The sequence below is a fragment of the Maniola jurtina genome, chromosome 16 (assembly GCF_905333055.1).
Source record: "Maniola jurtina chromosome 16, ilManJurt1.1, whole genome shotgun sequence".
In the NCBI taxonomy this organism is placed as follows: Eukaryota; Metazoa; Arthropoda; class Insecta; order Lepidoptera; family Nymphalidae; genus Maniola; species Maniola jurtina.
The window spans coordinates 2,249,236-2,268,873 of record NC_060044.1 but is presented as its reverse complement, the minus strand read 5'-3'; the positions used below and the strand labels follow the sequence as shown (position 1 = coordinate 2,268,873).

Genomic DNA, 19,638 nt, shown 5'->3' with positions numbered 1-19,638 from the left:
GTAATTTTAAAACTACATATTTTTAGAAAAATCTAAAACACCACAGGCACAGATATTAGTTTCTAGAATATGTCTGCAAAATTTCATGGACTTTGGTTGCTTAATATTCAAATGAAATTGGAACTACGTTTGTATGAAGCGAGTGACGGAGAGAGCCCTGTTAACATTTTCATAGTCATTATCAGCATCATGTTATCATTTTAGTGTAGTAGGTAGGAACATACTTCATCATTTTGCTCATAATATTGTCATAGTCATTATTATCATTGTGTACTTTAGCAATTTATTTCAAGAATGAATAAAATGTTATGGAAAATAAAACATTAAATACTAGAAAACATACCTACCTAGTTTTCTTTGAATTCCTTCCTCAAACCTGGAATTTCGTTTTATCTCCTCTATCGAAATTATTTACTTTAGTTTTTAACTTCTAACTACTTTTTGTAGCAGAACCACTACGTGCTCATCATCTCAACATATCACCGGCCCACTACGGAGAACGGGTCTCGGGGAATGGTAAGGGTTTCACGCTAGCTAGTGCGTTTTGTCAGACATCACTCACCTTTGAGGCAGGTAGGTTTCTTCACGATGTTTTCCTTCTGTTAAAACAACTGATATTTAATTACTAGTGTGTACTTAGTAGTGATATTTAATACAACTCATTATACTCTAATTAATTAAGCTTTAGCCATTAATACCATATCTTACCATACCTATCGATTACAAAAACGCCTACAATATATATATATAAGGTTCATAGATATGCATGACAGATGTAATTAAAACACAAGACAAGCATTTAAATAAGTGCAATATAAACTTGCTAACTTTTTGCCGCCAAATACGAATGGCTGTGTTCAGAAATTGTAATTTAATAACACGACTTCTTAATATGGACTTCCGAAATGTTTTGCCATAGCGAACAACATGGAGTAGAAATATGATTGTGTAGCCGCAAAGATATTTTGTTTATAACTAGGTATTTTATACTTTTCCTGAATCTTATTGGGGTTCCGTAACTGAAGAAGGAAAAAAGGAACCTTTTTAGGATCATTGTCTGGTTTAGGTCCGTCAAGGGAATCAAAACCTATTGGGTAAGTACTCCCCGTAGACCTAGAATCAGTTTTAGCAGGTATGATTTCTTACAGCACAGTACAGGGAAAATCCGAAAACTGTGCGTGTGTGTATGTGTGCAGGTTTACTAGGATGCAATTTTCCGAAACAAGTGTAAATTAAAAATTTATAACACCTCCGACAAGTGAAGGTTAAAGTAACTAGAAAAGAGCAAACAAAAATAACTAAATTAAAATCGGTTCATTTGTTTAGGAGCTACGATGCCACAGACAGATACACAGATACACATGTCAAACTTACAATACCCCTATTTTTAGGTCGGGGTTAAAAAACATTTTAAAAAGAGGTGAAACTCGCAAAAAAGTTGGCCGACATTCGCCGAACGCATTGGGCTCATTTGTATTGGAGTAATAAGGACATATTGTGTGAGAAATGGATATTCTAAAACTTCTCTCAAGGCTTTTTGAGTAGCTAGTTCTAGTAGGGATAGGTACTTCCAACTGGTTCCAAGAACTTAAAAAAACCAAAAGGTTTCCATCATTTTATTTCGGTCAAGCGAAGCCTTAGCTCGATTTAATTTACTTGCATGTGTTACCTCGTTTTGGGCATAAATCCTTACATAGCATGCGTTGCAGGCAGCAGGCTAACTAATGTATTCGTCAGTTCGAATCCTGTTGAATCTTATTTGTACCAAACATAGCATCTAAACTTTCGCGATCCTAGCACATAATCGGACTTGTTTTGGCCGGTTACGACATATCCCACCTTCAAATAGCTGAGTTTTTTTGATACATATACCCAGAGAGTTGTCATTACTAGAGCATCAATGTTTTGCACAATAGACTCAATCTGGCAAGACAATCTATCAGATATACTGCGAAAATAAATTGCCGGTGTTGCCAAAACATGTTTTGGTATCGTTATTTTAGTATAAAATTGCAGCATTACTTCTTTAACGATTCTACCTAATACCTAACTGCCCGTGCTAAATATTGGCTAAATGTTTTTGAGAGTTTGTAATGCGTACAACTTGACACTAATTTCCAACACAACATCTTCCATCGTAATGACGTACGTAACGCTTTTTTCCCCTCTCTCTGGCTCTACAAAGACTAGCCAATGTCAAGTTTGTAGTTATTTGTAACAAGTTAGTTAAACTATACAAGTATCAAGTATGGACCCCGTCTGTGCCGGCGCTCGCCAACATACGCACGGCACCCCCTTAGAGCGCTTTCCAGTCAGTTTTAACAAAAAAAAAAACACTCTAAAAGGGCAGATCACGCCCGCCAGCTAACACCAACACAGACGGTCCTACGTAACGCTTACGCATCTTTCGTAAGATGGATGATGATCAAATTTTGATCTGGTGTACACCAGGTGGTGTGGTGATTTTTGTTATTCAGTAGCTGATTATCGTTGCTCGACTTCCATTATCTATGTCTATTAGTAGTATCGCCGTCTCTATCATAATATGATTCAACTCTTACGGTAAAGTAACAAGAGAAAAGGAGATAGATATTATGTTTACATCAATTTCTTAAAAGTTTTTCGTTTATATCTTTGTTGTCATTAGGTGTGACCGCATTTTTGACAACAGATTTGCTGCTCCATGGTTTTAACTCAAAGCGCAGATAAAAGCACGCGACCTGATTTGCTTTACTGTGAGAGATAATGTTTTTAGACTAATATAGCTTGAGCCTTGATTAGTTTACGCGGTAAAAATGTTTGGGGGTCAAGCATTAAGGAGTTGAGACCAAAATATCGTGTGAACTGAGATCAAATTTGGACTATGAGATGAATTTTATAACTAAGAAAGAATTTTTCAAAATCCCCCTTATTGGGTTTGAGAATCGTACTCTATTTTTTCTTGTAAAGTATTCATGGTAATTTTTAGATGATAAGCTGACTAAGTAGTCCTGGTAGACTAACTTGGAAGACGTAAATGGCAGAATGTAGTGCACAAAAGAATTGTAGCAATCGATAAAATTGTATCTCTAGGTAGGTTACCCGCTACGTCGTAGGCCAAAACTCATAAATAACAGCAATGGTATTTTTTTTTGGATTTTCAAATTGTAGTATGAAAATTAAAATTTCATAATTTGTAAGATAAAATCATTGGGCATTGACATTAGTTTAGTTTTTAACCCGCGACCCAAAAAGAAGGGTGTTATAAGTTTGACGTGTGTATCTGTGTATCTGTCTGTGGCATCGTAGCTCCTAAACTAATGAACCGATTTTAATTTAGTTTTTTTTTGTTTGAAAGGTGCTTGATCGAGAGTGTTCTTAGCTATAATCCAAGAAAATCGGTTCAGCCGATTGAAAGTTATCAGCTCTTTTCTAGTTACTGTAACCTTCACTTGTCGGGGGTGTTATAAATTTATAGATTTTATTAACACTCCGCGTTAACATTACCATGTCGGTGACGCAACTTTGAAGGTTTTACCCATCCCAAAATCGCCTAAAGAAGTTTTCACTTTTGTTTTCAGTACGATTTCAAACCATCGTTATTTAAAAAAAATTAATGATCAATGTAAACGATCTTCCCAACCAATTTCAAAACCAATAATAGTGTTACTTGCATTCTTTTCCCAAATTAGGTTAAGAATATGAATAGAAAAATGGCAGCAAGTAAGGCAGATAGCGGCCCCGCCCGAGGCAATCTTGTGCCTCGTTAGAGATCTTTTGGAATCACTTGATAGCTGATCATACTACTGACATGGTATCGATGTAATATGCTAGGGATGTTCTAGCGGCGCCATGTGCATAAGAGAGGTCTTAAGTTATGGTTTCCTCCAACAGCGGTGCCGTTTTTAAACGGACGCAATATGATGACCGCAAAAAGACAGCCGTAAACATGTGGAGTGTTCGAGACTGCATTGACCGTTTTATTACGGTGAACAGACCACAAAGTACGTGTTAATGGTTGAAAATGGAAGAACTTAATCTAGCGTTACTCGTATATTTGGAAGATGAACAATCATCAGAAGACGAAAATAGTCTAGTCTTTATGTTTTACATTATACAGCACATCATGAACCCGCACAAAATCAATTAAAATTTCATCATCCTCGCTGGTCCAGTTGATGAAACTCATTTTGAACAATAAATATTTTAAAATGGAACGCAAATTAATATTACGCTTGAAAATACCTTCACCGCTATGAAAAAAACGTTGACAAACACTTCGACACCGCCAAGACGGCCGTCATGCAATTGGCGGTACTGCTTTTTGACGTTACGGCATCAATTACCGTTATCTAGGAAACCGCGCCATAATGTTTACATAGACAACGTTCTAGTGACGTCATTCACCGCTGTATTAAGGCCGCTACATGATGGCACCGCTTTTGGAGGAAACCAGAGCTTTACGGCGAGATTTATAGAGCGCACTTTGAGTTTGCGCAGACTTAAGTCAGAGTTAAAACGAGACAGATTCATGTGAGAGATCATCATCACATCATCAGTACATCTGTCTCCTTTTAACTCTGTCTTAAGTTCAAGCAAAGTCAAAGTACGCGCTTGATCTCATCCTTAGAAGAGTCGTAGATTGAAAAAAGTTCGTGTATCTAACGCACCTGAATTTTTACAACTTTCAATTTATTTTACAGTTTTACTCTTTTTATGTAATTTCATAGGTAAAATAATTTTTTCATTCAATGTTTTTGATTGTTGAGTTATGCTGGGCTGAATCAAAACATCCTACTTTATAGTTTACTAGCTTACGCCTGCGACTTCATCTACGTGGACGAACTACACAAATTTCAAACCCCTATTTTACCCCTTGGGGGTTGAATTTAAAAAAAACCTTTCTTAGCGAAATCATAATAGCTATCTGCAATCTGCATATGCCAAATTTCAGCTCGATCCGTAAAGTGGTTTGAGCTGTGCGTTGATTCGTCAATCCTTTTTATCCGACTTCTAAAAAGGAGGAAGTTCTCAATTCGTCGGAATCTTTTTAATATTGGAAGGTCCTGATTGCCTAATCTTATAGACAACTTGGATCAGTATTTATTTTAAAACCAAAAAGTTGATCTAGCATGTAGAAATTCTATATTTTGTCGATTAATTAAAATCGGTACTATCTTTACTACCTAATTATCTCTACTATTTTTCTAAGTCTAGTTTTCTGAGTTACCGTGATTCGCAAACTGGGCACATCACTAAATCCGTAACTTGTCCATAAATCATGAAGCTAATTGTAGGATTTTAAACGAGTAGGTATAATTTCAGTGGCATGTTTGGTATGATGATTTCAAATCATAGTTTTTTCGTTCCGTGGCTTGCATTTAAAGTTAAAATATAAATCGTTGGTAGTAGTTGAGTTGCCGTTGAGATGTTATGGCCAGTTATGGCGCACTTTTTACGTAAGTATCCCCTGAACTTGCTCTGAGCCATGCAATCTGTTGAAGAAGTTCTAGCTTTTTACAGCATGCAGTTACTTGTATTAATCTTCTAAATGTATAAAACACAAAAAATGTTTCACATTTCAGTAATTAAATGTGTAACATTTAATTACTTACATTTATTAACTATATACGGATACATATAGGCGCATCCTCTGTAAACTGTGAAAGTTTATGTGAGGATAGCCAGTTCAATATATTATTAAACTAATCTATATACATACCTACTATAAACTAATCTATTATAAACTGAAAATATTTTAAAAATTTAATAAATAATTAAACATAGCAAACCAGCAAAAAATAAAAAGAACAATATGTAGAACATGTCTGTTATAGATTTTGAAATCATCCAACCGATGTGCCCCACCGGTTTTATTAGAAAGGCAATAATACGAAGAGTTTTTAAGCGTAGCAGCAGACACCAGGTAGCCGCTAGTTTATTAATAAGGATAGAAGAAGGATAGAAGGGTTAGAAGTAGGATGTTTCCAACAAATATAAAATAATTATAAAAGAAAAGGTTTCGTAATTTACCTCGTTGCATGTTATATTTTATCGTGCGTTATCTGTTGTGCATAATTGTTGGTTGTTGTATTATCATGTATTAAGTATGATACATAACGTTCCACTGTCCGATGATGAATTGCCCATCTACTGGATTATCTAGTTCTTATAATAAGTCAAACGATACGGGGTATCACATAATGTTAAACAATAATGAGCATCCATGTAAGTCAATACAAAAGGGGTACCGTACCAAATATTCCTTATCAGGTATAATTTTTACATGGTTATAGTTGAAAATCTGAAGAGCGACAGGCTACTTTTTATCCCGGAAAAAAAGAGTTCTCACGGGATTTTTGGAAATCTAAATTAACGCGGACGAAGTCTAAGAAGTCTATTTCTTAAAAAATAATTTAATAAATTTTTATTGGTATCGATTAGTTATCGTTCATTGAACGCGTTGATGTCGTTTGTACTCGTACATTGTGTATATTTTATTTAGTGTGTATTTTAGTACAGACAATTAGGTAAGTACAGCAGAATCCGATGTTCGAGAACTAGTCAAATCAAGTATCTTTTTATCAGGGAAAGTCATTTGTGGGAATAAGTGTAATATTTTATAATAAATGTATTTTTTATATTAAAAGTATGCTCTTGAAAAAAGCATGGATTTGACTCGCTCCAGCAATGCGCGGGGCTGCAAGAGTACAGTATGGCATATTATTGTAAATTGAACACTTGAAAAGAGCAACCGCCGAGTATCTTGCTGGTTCTTTTCGGTAGGAACGGCATTCCGAACCAGTGGTAGATTATTTTAACGGTTGAAAAGCACTTGTCATAAGTTAATTTGAATAAAAATCTATTCTATTCTATTCTATTCTAGAGTAGATGTATAAGCTAGTTCCTTATTAGAAGTAGGTATAATGAACTCTAGGTAAATAATTATCCTTTACCTAGACTTCGAGTTGTTTTCCATATTTGGAAGCGAAGAAGCCTCTACGCAACATTGGCCGTAAACTTGACATTGCTTGGTATTTTGTTAACAAGCGAATACCCGCGACTTCGTTTGTGAGACTTTTTTTAGTTTTTAAAATTTCATCGTATTTCAAGTATAATAAACAACACCTATTCTGTCTCCATCTGGAGATGGAAACTATAGGGTAACAAAAACTTGTCAAATGGCAAGATCAATTCGGTTCAGTCGTGAAAAGGTAATTAGGCACTTTCGTTTATATTATTAAGTAGTACGGATTTACATGGATACATTTTATAAAAGGCTACATAATATTTTGCTATTTTTATTCAAATTGTTACACTAAAACTATAATTAGGTACTTAGTTACTTAGTAACTATAGTATTTACCTAGTACTTAATAACTGTACACATTATGCCGGCGCGTGAAATGGTGGTAAGAATACTGGCTGCATTTCCGCGCTGGAGGGGTCTCTCCGTCACTCGCTCCATACAAACGTAGTTCCAATTTCATTTGAATAGTAAGCAACTAAAGTCCATGAAATTTTGCAGACATATTCTAGAAACTAATATCTATGCCTGTGGTTTTCCAGATTTCTGTTAAAATATTCGGTTTCAAAGTTAAAATCTTTGAAGCCCTGTAATTTTAAAACTACATATTTTTAGAAAAATCTAAAACACCACAGGCACACATTAGTTTCTAGAATATGTCTGCAATATTTCATGGACTTTGGTTGCTTAGTATTCAAATGAAATTGGAACTACGATTGTATGAAGTAAGTGACGGAGACAGCCCTGTTAACACTCCGTGGCCGCAGGGTCTTCACTCTCTATGGTAAAAACGGGACAAATAAATGTAACTCTCGATGAAAGAGGCATTTTCGTCGCTTGAACCATTTCTGCTGCGGCTCCCAATCTTGATATGACACGGAGCCAATGTGTCAAGGAACGTTGCATCCTACGTTAAGGCCTACCTATCCCCGTTTACAGGGAACCAGCTTTAGGGGCAGTAATAAATCTTTCGAAGGCCTAAGTCTGTTTAACTTATAAGGTAATTCAGAGCGACTGATGTCCAATTTAAAATTACCTTCCTTAGCGACGAAAACTAGTTACTCGTAGCTTCTGTGTGACTAATTAAGACCTAAGATCACTGCGTCCGTGCGTCTAAAACTTGATGCATCTTTAAGCTCTTATAGGTTCAGGAATAAGGTTCATATTCGTTTGATGATTGGGCAGGATAGCCCACCCTTTAACGAAGAAAAGTAGTATTTGGTGCATATGTTTGAACTGCATGATCCGAGCTATATATAGCTGTACGCATGGTTTGGTCAACGAGACTGACACCAAATATTAAGTCGAACGGTCGACTGCAGGTTAAAAAAGTAATGTGATTTGGAAAAAGCCGGGAAAGGAGTATTCAGTTTTTCAAAATGGCAGCTATACACTTTTTTTTGGTACGTACTCAGTTATATTGTTAAACTAGCATAAAGTAAGTGGAATGATGATTAAGGAAAAGTTATTACTTTTCCTAACATTTTAACTAATTTTTTTGCCAGTTTCACCAAAACAAGTTACCGTGTAAGTTAAACTTACCCACCAAAAACATGCGAAATAGGTTGAAAAAGCAAACTAATATTTTTATCTTCACAATTTAAGGTTAAATTTAATTTTGAGGAAAATTTAAAGAAGAAAAAGACCAAACTAGCTTTTATTTGGATGTCAAATTTAATTGTAACGGCAACCACCTGTAAAACTTACCCTTAATTTTTAATATTGTAAAGGATGGCCAAAGGCAAAATATTATATTAAAATACTTTAGCCGATGCGAATAAGTTTGGATATACCTAATTGTACTTTGTAACCCCCGACCCAAAAAGAGTGTTATAAGTTTGACGTGTGTAGGTATCTGTGTATCTGTCTGTGGCATCGTAACTCCTAAACTAATGAACCGATTTTAATTTAATTTTTTTGTTTGAAAGGTGGCTTGATCGAGAGTGTTTTTAGCTCTAATCCAAGAAAATTGATTCAGCCGTTTGAAAGTTATCAGCTCTTTTCTATTCGCTGTAACCTTCACTTGTCGGGGGTGTTATAAATAAATTTACACTTGTCCTGTATTAAGTTTACCTATAAGAATACATTTAGTTACTTAATGATAGCATGTAAAACTCTTAAATATTACCTACCTGCCGTTCATAAATATATTGCAGTAAATAATATTACCACAGCCTTGAAATATATTCCTTAAACTGTGATATTACTGTAGATTCACAATTTTTGTGTAAGTATTATTTAAGTATAGTAGTTGAATTAAGCTCTAAGTCAAAAATTGTGAAAATAATGTAATATTTTAGTGATAGTGAAGAGAACAGCTTAAAATATGTTTTGATTCAAGTAGGCCATGGCAGACTTGCTAAGTACCTACTACACTTCACTAATACCTAATACATACTTATTAATACACATTCGAAGTCATAAATACAGCTGTGCAATTATTTTTGTATTTATATTAAAGTTTATCAGAACATTTTATCAATAATAACATCTTAATAGGGCCGTTTAATTAATTCAAGTAGATACAATGTGCTACCATAGAAAACATGTGGACAAAATACAAAATATCAATGATTGAGCAGTACCTATTATATACACTTTCTGGAGTAGTAAGTAGAGGTACGTGCAGTACTTAACTTTCTAACGTAATTTCTGAAAAATGTTTTAACCCACAATTAAGTCTAAATTGCACGTAATTTTCGAAAGAAGTTTCATCCCACAGGTTAAAAGTTATGAAAACAAATTATAGAAAAAGTTAATAATAAATAAGTTCTAGATTTTTATTCAAATAAACTTTTACAAGTGCTTTTGAATCGTCAAAATAATCCTTCAGGCCCAAAATGTTTGGGGGTCTAAGCCCCCCGCTATTGCCTAAGTAATCAAAGTTCACCCGTGTTTGCCCGTGGGATAAAGGTGTTCTTCAAACTCACATTCATTGCTTTGTTGAATGACGATAAACCTTGATAAAACAGATCCATTTGTTTTGGCCATAAGCCGGGGAAAACAATTACCAACCCTCTGCGTAAAAAATGAATGTAGTTGAATGACTTCTTATCACAAGTCATGATTCGTATTGATAACAACAACGTAACATGTTATTCAATTGTCTAACAGTTAGTTATAAAATACTATATTCTAGTAGTTTATGAAGAAGAAAGACCGTCCATGTCATGGATCATTACTACAATTAAGAGGGGTCTCTCTGTCACTCGCCTCATACAAACGTAGTTCCAATTTCATTTGAATATTAAGCAACCAAAGTCCATGAAATTTTGCAGACATGTTTTAGAAACTAATATCTGTGTCTGTGGTGTTTTAGATTTTTCTAAAAATATGTAGTTTTAAAATTACAGGGGCTCAAAGATTTGTATGTAAATTTTTAAGACCGCGTAACTTTGAAACCGAATATATTAGCAGAAATCTGGAAAACCACAGACATAGATATTAGTTTCTAGAATATTTCTGCAAAATTTCATGGACTTTGGTTGCATGAGATTTTTAGTCTAAAGGCAGACTGAATAAGTGCTCATTTTTGGACTTGATTTAGAAACTTGACATATTGTATGGAGGTCTATAACGTAATGTTTAGACGATGGATTCCTATAATTACTATGAAAGAATTTTCTGATAGGTTAGCTAGATAAGGTACAAAAATTAAGGTCATGGTTACACAAACTGGGTTCTAGTCTTTTAAATTCGTAAATCTTTTAACATCGAAGGTTAAAGCATGTTAAGGTTTGACAATCGACCCGTGTAAAATTCTAACTTTTCAATTCAAATGATAAAATATGGAATACCAAAATAGCAGATTGCATGTTCGCCGTCAGATAAGAGCGGAGTCAAGTAAAAATCAATACTAACATTATAAATGCGGAAGTGTGTCTGTATGTAAAGTTTTCACGGCCAAAACGATCAATATATACATAACAATGCGAAATTGTGTCTGTTTGGTACCTTTGCACAGCTGAAATAATTTTAACGAATTTGGCGCAGAAAATTTCTTGACAGTAAAAATGTAATAACTTTTTGCTCGACCCGGGATTCGAACCCGGTACCTCAAAATCTGCAACAGAATAAGTTAGCCACGAGACCAAAGAAGCTGAAATAAAACAAGTTCCAACATCAGATCTATTCGACTGTTAATTAGACTTGTCTAATCGACTGTTACTTTTAAATAGACTTGTATGTGAATCTAACTGGCTGAATCTTTATGTAAGGAATGTAATATCTAATGCAATTAATTGTTCAATTCATCATTTAACTGCGTTAATAGAGTGAGACAGTTGTTGTTAAAATATTATTTAATAATTCCTCAGTCATTTTTGGACTCAGGAGGAGTCAGTCCTTATTAATTCCTCAGTCAATTTTGGACTTGCCTTTACACAGGTTCAAAAAATCTATTAAAAATATGCTCCTGAGAAAAGCATATTATACTATCGAAGATTATGTAAATGATAAAAAAGCGTGGATTTGAACTTCGATTCGCTCCAGCAATGCGCAGGACTTCAATTGCTTTTATACATGGCATAGTATTGTATATCAAATCTTTGAAAAGAGCAACCGCCGAGTTTCTTGCTGGTTCTTCTCGGTAGGAAAGGCATTCCGAACCAGTGGTAGATGCTTTTGACGATTCGAAAGAACTTGTAAAAGTCTAATTGAATAAAAACATTTTGAATTTTGAATTTTGAATTTTAAGATATCCTTAGATAAGTTATGGTAAATGTAGATAATAGCAACAGAATCACTTCTAATATTACCTACATGTTTGTTTTGTTTTTCAATCATGCGGCGACAGAGTAGACCTCCCTGACTCAGTGGTAAGCTCTGTCTTATTAGCGGGAGTAGGTACGATTCCCGGCAGGGTTTGGAATTTTATGATTTCTAAATCACTGGTCTGGTCTGATGAGAGGCTTCGGCCGTGGCTAGTTACCATCCTTACCGGTAAAACCGTGACCGCGATTTAGCGTTCCGTATGATGCCGTGTAGAAACCAAAGGGGTAGGTATGGGCTTAATAAAAACTGGGATACTCGTACGCCGCCCGTCCAGGTTAGCCCGCTTCCATCTTAGATTGCATCATCAGTTAGATGGTAGTCAAGGGCTAACTTGTATCTGAATAAAAAGAAAGACCACATTTTATCCCGAAAAATCAAAGGGTTCCTACGACCATTTGAACCTAAACCATCGTGTAAAATATAATCCCACCAAAAACATTTCATGTAAAAATGTAGCCAAGACTCACAAGTTCATAATGTTTTCACTGTTAAAAAGTTATGAGATCTCTAGTAGAGCCAAGCCCCTAGCTGAGCTTAGATTTGTGCTGGCCATGCGACCTATCCCAAGTCCAAAGTAATATAGCTCTTAAATGTTCTTAACTGTATCAAATTTATAACAATAAATAACAAATCACTCTACTTACAAGCTCTGATTCTACAAACCCTACATCTTGGTAAAAAAAGGACGGCTTGGCCGTTTAATGTTCGTAAAACTATTACATGACATAACATATTTTAAGGCCTTAAGGAATAGTTTGTTCGACAATTACTAATTTGTATTGTACTTCGTGATGGTCGCAGAAGCAATTCCGGGCTTAGATGTCATTTCAGATAAAAAATCCACGAACTGTAAACGGCCAAGCCGTACTTTTTTTACCAAGATATAGGGTTTGTAGAATCAGAGCTTGTAAGTAGAGTGATTTGTTATTTATTGTTATAAATTTGATACAGTTAAGAACATTTAAGAGCTATATTACTTTGGACTTGGGATAGGTCGCATGGCCAGCACAAATCTAAGCTCAGCTAGGGGCTTGGCTCTACTAGAGATCTCATAACTTTTTAACAGTGAAAACATTATGAACTTGTGAGTCTTGGCTACATTTTTACATGAAATGTTTTTGGTGGGATTTCATTTCTTTTTGGCAGGTGCCCTAGATTTTTTTGGATCTATTTTTTGTAGGTACATCATTTTCATGGCCCACTCCCTAATAAATCTGCCAAGGACATCTTATCCTGAAAATATCAGCATTCTAGCGACAGAATTTACAGATTTGCTTTTCTCATAAGAGGCGTAGAGGGGGAAAATTTCCAAAGTCTTAATTTTCCTGTTGTTTGTATGCAATTTATAGTCTACATACCAAATTTCAGTCTTCTAGGACTTCGGGAAGTGCCCTAGAATTACAGACTAGAAGTTTGACTGTCAATAAATCCTAAACTATAAAAGCTAGACAATTGATACTCAGTGCGTTTAATAAGTCTGCCAAGGACATCTTATCCTGAAAATATCAGCATTCTAGCGACAGAATTTACAGATTTGCTTTTCTCATAAGAGGCGTAGAGGGGGGGAATTTCCAAAGTCTTAATTTTCCTGTAGTTTATATACAATTTCTAGTCTACATATCAAATTTCAGTCTTCTAGGACTTCGGGAAGTGCCCTAGAATTACAGACTAGAAGTTTGACTGTCAATAAATCTGAAACTATAAAAGCTAGACAATTGATACTCAGTGCGTTTAATAAGTCTGCCAAGGACATCTTATCCTGAAAATATCAGAATTCTAGCGACAGAATTTACAGATTTGCTTTTCTCATAAGAGGCGTAGAGGGGGGGCATTTCCAAAGTCTTAATTTTCCTGTAGTTTGTATGCAATTTCTAGTCTACATACCAAATTTCAGTCTTCTAGGACTTCGGGAAGTACCTTAGAGGTTTTGAGTAGAGGTTTTGATGATCATCAGTGAGGGACGAAATCGGCGTATTTTAGGTATCAATAAATCTGTAACCATAAAAGCTAGATATTTGATATTTGGTATATTTGGTAAATTTGCTGAGGACACCTTATACTGAAAATTTCAGCTTTCTAGCGTCATCCAGACCGAAGTTATGACGGGTCGAAAATACGGCGAAACACTTCGAGAAAAAGGTACGTAGCGCCCCGGCCGCCGCGTTTGGCTCGTCTTGGCGGGGGCACTGCCGTGCCCCCTGATACCACGACAATGAGTGGCCTATATAATTTTTACCATATTAGCCCATGTTTTAATAATAACGCGCTCTGATATGTTATAGCTTTATCTGGATGGCACAGTTTTGGGCTCCTTCACCACTTGCCTATGCTGAATTTTGTGGGTCTAACCGTAACTCTGTTGGTTGAACTTTAATGGAGAGTAGCGCAAAAAATCCGAATTGAATGAACAAAATAGTCTGCAAAAAAGCTCTGTAGCAGCGTAAAAACTCGATGCACTAGAGTCCATATTGAATAACCTTTTTTAATCATAAGGAAATGGCGGAAATTCTAAACAAATTAGAAATATGTTAATTTGTACACACAGTAGCCAAATATGGTAGAGCAACTAATAGGCGGCATACGCAAAGAGATTTTCTCGTCCGGGAGGTGTTTTTTTTAATAAGTACTACATCGTTACATATAAAACTAACTGACTTGTCCCAATGCCACACGGATTATGTTTGCAGAAAGTATTCTTTCTCCTTCAATCTTTTGGAGCAAACTTGAATAATTTTTTTTAGTACAATATACGTTACGATCTTGAAAACGTGTTATAGCTGTTATACTTTAAACTATGTACTAATTAATATATAATTGATGCTCGCGACTTTGTCCGCGTGTCGCGAACTCTTTGTATTTCCAGGATGAAAAGCATTGTCTGGGTTTTTAACTATCCCTGCAAAAATCACGTCGACCTTCGTCACGACGTTTATAACGTGTTATAAAAAAATGCCAAAGAATAAGTACTCATAATAATAATTATTAAAACTTTGGTTTGATGCGTACTTCACAGGGCTCTCTCCGTCACTCACTCCATACAATGGTAGCCCCAATTTCATTTGAATATTAAGCAACCAAAGTGCATGAAATTTTACAGACGTATTCTAGAAACTAATATCTGTGCCTGTGGTGTTTTAGATTTTTCTAAAAATATGTAGTTTTAAAATTACAGGGGCTCAAAGATTTGTATGTTGATTTTTAAGACCGCGTAACTTTGAAACCAAATATTTTAACGGGAATCTGGAAAACCATAGGCATAGATATTAGTTCCCGGAACGTTTCTACAAAATTCCATTGAGTATGATTGGTTAGTATTCCAATGAGAGATGAACTACGTTTGTATGGAGCGAGTGACGGAGAGACCCCTTTTAAAGTAAATGCAACGCTTGCACGGTGCATTATGTCACATTCCGAACCAGTGGGATGATCTTGACGATTCAAAAGTACTTGTAAAAGTCTAATTGAAAAGTATTTTGAATTTGAATTTGCAGACCTATTGCGATTGTGTAGATTGACTATATTTCAATATATAAGTTTCATGTACGCACTATATTCATAAGCATTATGAAAACTCTACTCTTACAATACAAGTCTTGCCCTCTTTCCCAACATTTTCCTTCGAGCTTATTTTGCGCAACCTAGGTACTAAGTACTAGAAACCTAGGCGATATATTGTTGACAGATCTAGAACACACGCTGGGCTAAACGACCGGGCGAGCTTCCGTATATGAGGGCTGGAATCTTAACTACAATCTTGCAAGTTGCAACTCAGAAGAATTTTGATATAATTATTGCAATTAATGCAACTAAAATAATTTCTACTAGTTTTTTTCCGGTAAAATTTTGATTCAACTGGAACCACTTCTAATTTTTTGAGTTATGTGCGTTTTAAGCAATCAAATATCACTTGGTTTAACGGTGAAGGAAAACATATCGTGACGAAACCTACATGCCTGAGAGTTCTCCATATGTTTTCAAAGGTGTGTGAAGTCTGCCAATCAGCACTTGGCCAGCGGGACTATGGCCAAGCTGTGCTGAGAGTGAACGACTATGGGTTAGAAATGACCGGATTAAAGAAAAAAAACCGGCCAAGTGCGAGTCGGACTCGCGCACCGAAGGTTGCGTAGGTACTCGGGTATTTTTTTGACATTTTGCACGATAAATCAAAAACTATTATACATAAAAATAAATAAATATTTGTTTTAGAATGTACAGGTAAAGCCCTTTCATATGATACCCCACTTGGTATAGTTGTCTTACTTTGAAAATTTTAACACATTTTAATTTCATGATTCTAGGTCAACGCGAAGTGCCCTATAGGTTTTCTTGACAGACACGACGGACGGACGGACAGACAGAACAAAGTGATCCTATAAGGGTTGCGTTTTTCCTTTTGAGATACGGAATCATAAAAAAGATTATGATCACAAAGTATATATTTTTATTGCAAAATGAATCGGTATAATATGTATGATGTTAGCATTTTTCTAGGCTACAAGAATGCCCTTAAACGTTCTGCAGTATTATAGATCATGTCTGCGGCGCTGGGTCAAGGCGAAGTCCGACTAAGCTTCATGATAACACGCTAGTATTGTTTCACTTTTAATTTTAAAGTAGAGAACATTTGATAAGGCAGTGAAAGTATATAAGTGATAACAAATCACTCTAGGCTTAGAAAAGGGAAAGTTAGTGATGCGTGCCCGGGGTCGAACCCCCGATCTCCCGAATAAGAGGCGGGTGTTTTATCCACTAGGCTATCACGGCTCTTATTTGCATTACATTTCTCCAAAACAGCCTAAAACTGTACTGAAATTGAGTACAAAGTTCGTGACTTAGATTACAAAAATGTAAATTAACAAGTGTAAATTAAAAATTTATAACACCCCCGACAAGTGAAGGCATCTTGACAGCTTGACATAAATTTGTCAATTGACATAATATTAAGAACCTAACCTTCTTTTCTACAAGAAAACTAGAAAAGAGCTGATAACTCTTAAACGGCTGAACCATTTTTTTTGGATTATAGCTAAGAACACTCTCGATCAAGCCACCTTTCAGACAAAAAAAAGTAAATTAAAATCGGTTCATTCGTTTAGGCGCTACGATGCCACAGACAGATACACAGATACACAGATACACACGTCAAACTTATAACACCCCTCTTTTTGGGTCGGGGGTTAAAAATTTATAACACCTCTGACAAGTGAAGGTTGCAGTAACTAGTAAATAGCTGATAATTTTCAAACGGCTGAACCGATTTTCTTGGATCATAGCTAAGAACACTCTCGGTCAAGCCACCTTTCAAACAAAAAAAGTAAATTAAAATAGGTTCATGAGTTAAGGAGCTACGATGTCACAGACAGATACACAGATACACACGTCAAACTCATAACACCCCTCTTTTTGGGTCGGGGGTTAAAAACGTTGCAATTACGGTAAAGTTTCAAAAGCTTTCATTCAGTTTTTTGCTCCTCCTAGTAAAATTTTTGTTTCGTGTACACCGTTTTTCTTTGCTCCACGATTATAATATTATCTACATCGATTTCTATTTTTATTTCATCAATACACAGTTTACTTAATAAATATTATGGTGTCAGTACATTTACAGTTAAAATCACATAACCCTTCAGCCTTATTTCTGAAAAATGTGTGTAACATAAAAAATACACCCGAATTGAAAACCTAGAAGGGTTTTCTTAACAATTTAATCCTTTTAGCAATTTAGGTATCACGCATTCTGAAAAAATGACCTAGTTAGATTAAGATCAAAAAATTTAGTTTCGTGGATGTTTATCAAATTAATTTATGGGATAATTTTGTATTTTAAGTTTGAGTTGTAAACAAATTACTAACAATACACAGAACAAAATAAAATTTAAAAAGAAAATTCCACGCACCGACTGACTTTTCAACGCCCTTGAACGTAGAAAGTTGAAATGCAGAGGTTCCTTACAATCTAGATAACGAATAAGGCTGAATTTTTCCGAAACTTCCAGGGATGGGGAATGAAGAGAATTTATATTTGAGGCACGATATTAATAAAAGGTTCGTGTCCAATGACGTGCCATTTATCTTTAATATGTCGACTATTAGTTGATGCCTACGGTTTCATTACCGGATTAAAAATCTTTGATTTTCCGGGAAAAGTAGTCTATATTCGTCTTCGAGAAGTAAGCCATTTTTATACCAAATCTCGTCAAAATCCATTAGCCAGAAAGTTAGGGGACGGGCCGTGAAAAGGAATAGACTGACAGACAAGCTTTCGCAATCATAATAGTAGTACGGATTTAAAATTCGAGATATATAATACAATATTCTGTTTTATTACAGATTCTGCTTGTAGCAAGTAGTATATCAGCCAAGGAGGTCGGCAAAGCGAAAGTATCTGAGCTCCTCGAGAATGGCATCAAGGACGCACCCGCAGGCAAGCCAGTGAAACGAGGGATCTTCTCGTCTGGCCACGGGTACTATGGTGGAGGTCTATCCAGCGGCATTGGAATTGGATATGGCTCAGGGATTGGTTACTCCTCTGGAGCTATTTCATCTGGGGTAGCTATTGGAGGGGGAGGTATCGGACTTGGAGGTGGAGTCATTGGTGGCGGTGGATTGATCGGAGGAGGTGGAGGAATAGCCGTAGGAGGACCAGCGGTAGGAGTAGGAGTAGCCGCCGGCCCCGCAGTAGTAGCAGCCGCCCCCGCAGTAGCAGTAGCAGCTGCCCCCGCTGTAGCAGTAGCCCCCGCTCAAGTCCAAACCTCCGTCTCAGTACAACCCAACCCGGTAATCCTCCGCCAAGAAGTCCCCAGATTCATCACAAGGACAATCACCCGAGACGTCCAAGTACCCGTTCAAGTACCAGTGCCAGTACCAGTTGACCGTCAAGTACCAGTGCCAGTCAGAGTACCCGTGCCAGTCCCAGTTGACAGACCGTACCCCGTCATCCAGAAAGTACCAGTTGAGGTGACCCGACAAGTACCTGTGTACTACGAGAAGCGAGTACCTATTCCAGTTAAGGTACCGGTGTCAGTACCAGTGCCTTACCCGGTCACAGTTGAGAAACAAGTGCCAGTTGATCGCCCGGTGTATGTAGACCGTCAAATACCAGTGCCTCACCCCGTTTACGTCGATCGCCCAGTGAATGTGCCAGTGCCCGTGCACGTAGACAGGCCCGTGCCCGTGCCCCACCCGGTCGTAGTTGACCGGCCAGTGGCTGTCCCTCAACCTGTTGTTGTTGAGAAGCAAGTGGCCGTGCCCGCTGTTGCCGCCGTATCAGCCGTACCAGTCTCTACCGGTGTATCTTACGGTGGTGGAGCGGCTTACGGAGGCGGATTGTCGTACGGAAGTGGATTGTCGTACGGCGGCGGAGTATCGTACGGAAGTGGATTGTCATACGGAAGTGGATTATCGTACGGCGGCGGGCTGTCTCACGGCATCGGTCTGTCCCACGGTGGTCTTATAGGAGGTGGAATTTCATCCGGAATCATATCCCATGGTATCTCAAGTGGCCTGTCCAGCGGATACTCTAAAATCATTAGCCACTAAGTTTAATTTTCTATGATAGGGAACCCCAAATGTACAAGTCAATGATTTAGATTAGCTCTCGTAATAAATTTTATTTGACATTTTTTTACAATTCGTGTAGTTTTTTGTTCAAATTAACAATAATTTTACACACTCGAAATATTTAATTAACAATCTTCAAAAAGTAAAAACGTCATGCGTTCTAAATATTATAAGCTGTATTATACAAATGCTCTATATTATCAACTTTGTAACTATAATAACCTACTTATATACTGTGTATATTGGTTCTTATATAGTTGCTATTAATAAATAAAACACCCAAGTCATTAGATATTATT

The 19,638-nt window shown here is 36.5% G+C and overlaps 1 protein-coding gene across 1 annotated transcript; it reads left to right on the top strand.

Moving 5' to 3' along the window:
• Positions 1 to 8,241: 8,241 nt before the first annotated feature.
• Positions 8,242 to 19,629, top strand: LOC123873033 (mantle protein-like). Its single transcript, XM_045917690.1, has 2 exons — positions 8,242 to 8,409; positions 18,110 to 19,629. Exons 1-2 carry the CDS (start codon positions 8,386 to 8,388, stop codon positions 19,316 to 19,318), a joined length of 1,233 nt encoding a protein of 410 aa, XP_045773646.1. The 5' UTR covers positions 8,242 to 8,385; the 3' UTR covers positions 19,319 to 19,629.
• The last annotated feature ends 9 nt before the right edge of the window (positions 19,630 to 19,638 follow it).